The sequence below is a fragment of the Mus caroli genome, chromosome 12 (genome assembly GCF_900094665.2).
Source record: "Mus caroli chromosome 12, CAROLI_EIJ_v1.1, whole genome shotgun sequence".
Taxonomy (NCBI): domain Eukaryota; kingdom Metazoa; phylum Chordata; class Mammalia; order Rodentia; family Muridae; genus Mus; species Mus caroli.
In genome coordinates, this window is record NC_034581.1 from 103,158,427 (window position 1) to 103,164,084 (window position 5,658).

A 5,658-nucleotide genomic window follows, 5' to 3' on the forward strand; every position below is an offset into this window, starting at 1 on the left:
AGACAGTACACCAGAGCTCTCTCTCAGACAGTACACCAGAGTGCTCCCTCAGACAGTACACCAGAGCTCTCTCTCAGACAGTACACCAGAGTGCTTCCTCAGTAGGTTAGAGTGCTCCCTCACACAATAGACCAGAGTGCTCCCTCAGACAGTGGTTCAGAGTGCTTCCTCAGACAGTAGACCAGAGTGCTCCCTCACCTTTCAGCTACGTAAGACCGTGATAACAACAAGGAAGCAACCCTCGCCAGAGCACATATCTGGCACCCCGGCTGATCCTGATGGCCTTCCTCTAGGGGTGGCAAAGGTGATTGGAGGGTCTAATGCTTCTGGTTTCTCTCAATCCCCTACTGGGCACCAGACACAATTGAGCTCTCCCCAGCACTGAGCGAGGACATCAGGTACAGAATTCCACCTGGGAACAAAGGCTGAGGGTGTGGCTTCCTAAAGAAGAGCAGGGGAGAGGAAGGTGACAGGGAAGGCAGGGTTGGTGCCTAGGGCACCTGGGCACAGGAACCAGAGTGACGATCTTCCCCAGGTCTGCCGCAGGGATGTACCCAGGAATGTGGAAATGAGCCACAATGGAAATGGTTACCGAAATCAGCAAATGCCACAACTCAGGGCTTTTAGTTCTTTGCAGAGAGCCAGTGAGTTCACATTTACCATATGCCAGTATGCACACATGTGAATGTGTAAGCGTGCATTTGTGTACGTGCTTATGCGTGTGTCAACAGAATGTATCCGTGGAAAGAACATCGAAGCTAAGACTCTGAAGAATATTCACAGAGTCAGTTGCTGAAGAGGTAAAAAGAGAAAAATCTAGCTGGGCGTGGGAGGGTCATGGGGCAGGCTAGCAGGTGCCAGCTCCTGGTTTCCATCCCTAGAGCCATAAAAATAAATAATCAGCTCAGCCCAGAACAATGCGTACAAAGGCCAGGAAGCTGCCTGGGCCTCGCAGATTGGGGAGAAGGCAAGCACAGAGGAGAGTTTAGAGGGTCAGTGGCTGGGTGCCCCTGATAGACCAGAGCCGAGGTTAGATCCTAGCAATGGAGGGTATAGCAGGGATCAAAGAGCCTCCTGAACTGCTGGAGGCCTGTACCCTACACCCCCATTTTCCCATTCCTGAATAGCACAGCACTGCACACCTGACCACAAAGCCCTGGGACACAAAACACCAGACTTCTAGGGAGTCCATAGGAATAGAGGCAGCCACAGAGCTGGGCCTGGCAGAGGAGGCTACAGGCTCAACCAGACCGCTGCAGATCCCAGCAAGAGGGAGGCTTCCTGCCAGCCACCCTGGAATCTCTCTGTGTGTGTGTGTGTGTGTGTGTGTGTGTGTGTGTGTGTGTGGCTAGGTGACCAGAGCCTCTCCTTCCCCTGGCTTACTTCCTCTGTACCCTAGACTCTCCAGCAGCATTTGGGTTTTCTGATCTTCCCAAAGGCCATTGCCACAGAGAGAAGTTGTAGCCTGGCTTTTCCTAAGCAAACAATCCAATAACTGACTTTTATTTCCTGGTTTCGTGTGTGTGTGTGTGTGTGTTTGTACCTTGCTTTTATGTTGGGTTTTTTTTTTTTTTAAGCAAACAAAATTACAAAGCTATTTATCTTCAAAGAAACAAACCCGAGTTTGTGTTCCTGGGCCTGGCCTGGTGTGTAATGGCTCAACTTCCTGGCCGCCCTGGCTCAGAAGGCATGTTCTTAGATGCCGCCATGGGATCGTATTTTCTTAGGACACTGTGCCAGGAGAGCGTGTCCTCGCCCTTGGAGACAACAGGAGGTGGACTTCGGTCTTATCACAGAACACTGGGGCCAACTCTTAGCATTGACTTCCTGGGAGAGTCAGTAACTGGCACCTGTCAGGTTGCAGCAGAGTTGGATGTAGCCATCAGTGGGCCATCACCCATCCAGACCTGTGCAAGCCAGGCCTCAGTGGCCTCTGGGCTATACAACACAGGACAAAAGGCTTCTCCTCTGCAAAGAGAAAGAACAGTTCCCTCGGGCTAGATTTCCCTTGGGCTGGGGAAATAAGGGGCAGTGTGACATCTGTCCCCATCCTCTGTGAGGCCACCCCTGTGGAGAAGGCTACAGTAACAGGTACAGGAGGCTAAAAGTAACAGTTCCAGTGAACGTTTGTGGGGATCTTGGCTAGAGTGTTTCACACATCACCTCCCAAGTCTGAACAGCAACTTTGTAAGGAAGTTTCTCTGATGGCCTTTCCCAACTTCCTCTTGTGGGCATGATTCATCCCTGGCTATAGGAACAGCCTTTCTGCCAGCCACAGAATTTCTGCTGCAGAGACCAGAGCTTGGGCGGTCGAGTTAGGGAGGCAGAACCCAGGGTGACCAACCACCCGCTTGGCCATGACCATCAAGTAGCCAGTGGGGTGGGGTGGGGGCTTCCTGGAGGAGGAGCCAATGAGCCATGCCTGGTGAAGCAGGAAAGACCAGAGCTCAAGCAGGTGAAAGAACACACATCCAGAGTCATCAGTACTAACCAGACAGGTTATCAGGAAGCCAGAGAGTGGCCCTACAGCAGGGGCATGAACGGAGCTCCCTAGAGATGACAGCCCTCTTACTGTGCCTGGACCAGAGCATCCCCCTCACCTCCCCACAGCTCCAGCCCTGCCACTGTTCCCCCATCAATCTTCTAGGAAGGCTGGATGTGTTCTAAGGCTCATGGTTTTGTGGTTAGAAAGAGAGATTTGGGGCTGGGGTGTGGCTCCCCTGGCAGAATGCTGCTTAGCGCATGCGAAGCCCCAGATTGATTCTTCATAGATGCTGGGGGTGGGGGTGGGCGCCTTTAATACCCCAAGTGGGAAGGCAGAGGCAGAAGGATCCAGATATCAAGGTCATCTATAGGAAGTCTGAAGCCAAAAGGAACTAGAGAGTTTTGGCTCTGCGGTGCATGTCTTTAGGAGGCAGAGAACAACAGAGGACCACAAATTTGAAGTCCACTTGGGCAGCTAGGAGTCAGGAACCTTTCATGTATCCTAGAGTCCCACATATCTTGCCAGCTCCCATCCCTCAGGAAGCCTACCTCATCCTCTCAGCAATGTACCAGGCAATGTAGAATGTGACCACATTTGGCAGCTCCCTCCCTCTCCCTACCCTCTCTCCCTCCCCCCCCCCACTCTCTCTCTGTGAGTGTGTGTGTGTGTGCGCGTGTGCACATGTGGACAAGCACAGGTGTGGTCTTTCTGGATCCCATGAGCACCTGTCCCTGTCCACAGGTCTTCCCTACCTAATGCCAGGTGCCCAGAGAATTCAGAAAGGGACACTGGAGAGACGGGGAGAAGCTGAGGAGGCCCCTGCCCCAGCCTCAGCACCCTCAGGCATCTGTTCAGCAAGGCACCTGCTCTCCTCCTGTGGCACAGGAGGGGGAACCAAGGTCCCTTCTGCTGTGCCTGGTAAGTTCACAAGAGTAGGGAGGATGCCTAACCCAGACATGTGGGAGACAACCACAAGAACAAACCCACAGAACAGTTTCTAGGTCCTGAGCCCTCAACTGCAGCTGCAGCAGCAGCTCAGGCGAAAACTGAATTTGAAAGATGTAAAAGTCGGAGGGAAGCTTGCACAGTTTAGGGGCCGGTCAGGAAGATGTCAAAAAAGTGAAAGCTCCAAGAAACAGACCCATCAGTTCAAGACCTGGCCAACGGCAACCTGGAGACCAGGAGACCAGACCGGATACCGCTGGCAACTAAAACAGAAGGTGGCCGTTGAATAAATGCGAGTTAAACTTACTCGAATTAAACCCACAGGAAACAGCATTACTGATCTGATGAAATACAAGCGTTTACAGATGCTCCAGCGCCAAAGGGATGGCGGGAGAGAAGGGAGTGTAGCATCCTTCAGCGCGCTGCGGAGTATCCGCATGACAGTGCCCACCCTGGGACCTCGGAGAGATCCACCGCAGGAAAGCTACTATCCTCCCGTGGGATCTTCGGGGTCTCCTGCGTCCCCAAGGAAAAAGGCATCTCCTGCTTCCTGAGCAGGGTCTGCACACAGCAGGCGCATACTAGCTGCAGGCGAAGAACCCGCGGCGCGCGCTGGCCCACCACCACACCACCCCTGACCCCCACCCCCCGTGCGCACTGCCCCCCGCCCATATCCTATTCACCCCATTGTGGCTACTGTATCCCAGCTAGATTCGCGCGCTCTCACCGAGCATCTCCTTGCGCCTCTGGGTGTGCGGTTGGTCGCTGTAGACCCACTCGAAGTCGCTGCGGGCCGCGCTATTACCCATGGTGGGGACGTTGGAGCCCTAGCGAGCTCTCCGCCGCGCAGTGTTCACCTGTCACAGCATACCTAGGTGTCGCGGGCGGGGACCTAGGGACCCGGGCGGGGCCGGCGGGGGCAAGGGGCGGAGTTGAGGCTAAGTCGCCTCGTGGGCGGACCTAGGGGCGGGTCGCGGTGGTCCCCTGGAACCCAAGCGGCCTGGGTTGGGAGATGCGGTCACTCCCGTACCCTGGCAGTCCTGCAGGGGCCGCCAGTAATCTTGGATTCCTGGCGGTGTGGCAAAGCCCTAGGCAACTTGTAGGCGGTGCGCTTCGGTGCACACCTGTCTCCGTGCCAGAGTTGCCTTACAGTGGAGTGCAGTTCACGCTGTGACTCTTGGGTGTCTGGGTCTTCTGATCATGGAGTTCGGGTCCCCACAGGGGAGTAAGTGGGAATGTTGGAGGAGAAGAAGCTGGGAAGAGGGCTATCTGGAGCGTGGGACAGGCAGGCCCCAGCAATGTCTTCCCCTGCGTGTCCCGGCAGAGGGACATAAAGACACAACAAAAGTGCAGAAGAGTCAAACAGGAGGGCTGGAGGTATAGACATGATTCAGGGTGATCTGTGTCATGGCGCAGATTGGTCTTGGAGCAGCTTCTGCACTGGATCTTGTAGGACAAGTAGCTCAATAGCCAGAGAAAAGGGAGGGGGTTGATGGTTAGGGGATCCGCAGGTGCAAGGCTTAAGAAGTAAGGTGCCTCAGGCATCCTTTTTTTTTCTTAATTGGATATTTTATTTATTATTTATTTACATTTCAAATGCTATCCCCTTTCCCCATCCCCCCCAGAAACCCCCTGTTCCATGCCCCCTCCTCCTGCTTCTATGAGGGTGTGCCCCCCACCTACCCACCCACTTCTGTCTCCCTGCCCTCTTATTCCCCTACACTGGGCCATCAAGCCTTCCCAGGACCAAGGGCCTCTTCTCCCACTGATGCCTGACAAGTCCATCCTCTGCTACATATACGGAGCCCTCCATGTATGCTCCTTGGTTGGTAGTTTAGACCCTGGGAGCTCTGATTGGTTGATATTGTTGTTCTTCCTATGGGGTTGCAAACCCCTTCAGCTCCTTCAGTCCTTTCTCTAACTCCCCCATTGGGGACCCCGTGATCAGTTCAATGGTTAGCTGTGAGCAACTGCCTCTGTATATGGCAGGCTCTGGCAGAGCCTCTCAGGAGACAGCTATATCAGGCTCCTGTCAGCAAGCTCTTTTGGCATCCACAGAAGTGTCTGGGTTTAGTGACTGTATATGGGATGGATCCTCAGGTGGGGCAGTCTCTGGATGGCCTTTCCTTCAGTCTCTGCTCTACACTTTGTCTCTGTATTTGCTCCAGTGTGTATTTTGTTACCTTCTAAGAAATACCGAAGCACCCACACTTTGGTCTCCCTTTGTC

General features: G+C 54.0%; 1 protein-coding gene across 2 annotated transcripts in view; it reads right to left on the reverse strand.

Moving 5' to 3' along the window:
• The window catches only part of Degs2 (delta 4-desaturase, sphingolipid 2), a 12,319-nt gene extending 8,016 nt beyond the window's left edge, over positions 1-4,303 (reverse strand). Inside the window, exon 1 of one of the 2 annotated variants that reach the window (XM_021179615.1) lies at positions 4,158-4,303. In XM_021179615.1, the coding sequence (XP_021035274.1) occupies positions 4,158-4,239 (82 nt within the window). In that variant the 5' untranslated portion in view covers positions 4,240-4,303. The remainder of the gene's footprint in view (positions 1-4,157) is intronic. The other variant, XM_029484779.1, reaches the window with a different exon arrangement.
• Between the last annotated feature and the right edge of the window lie 1,355 nt (positions 4,304-5,658).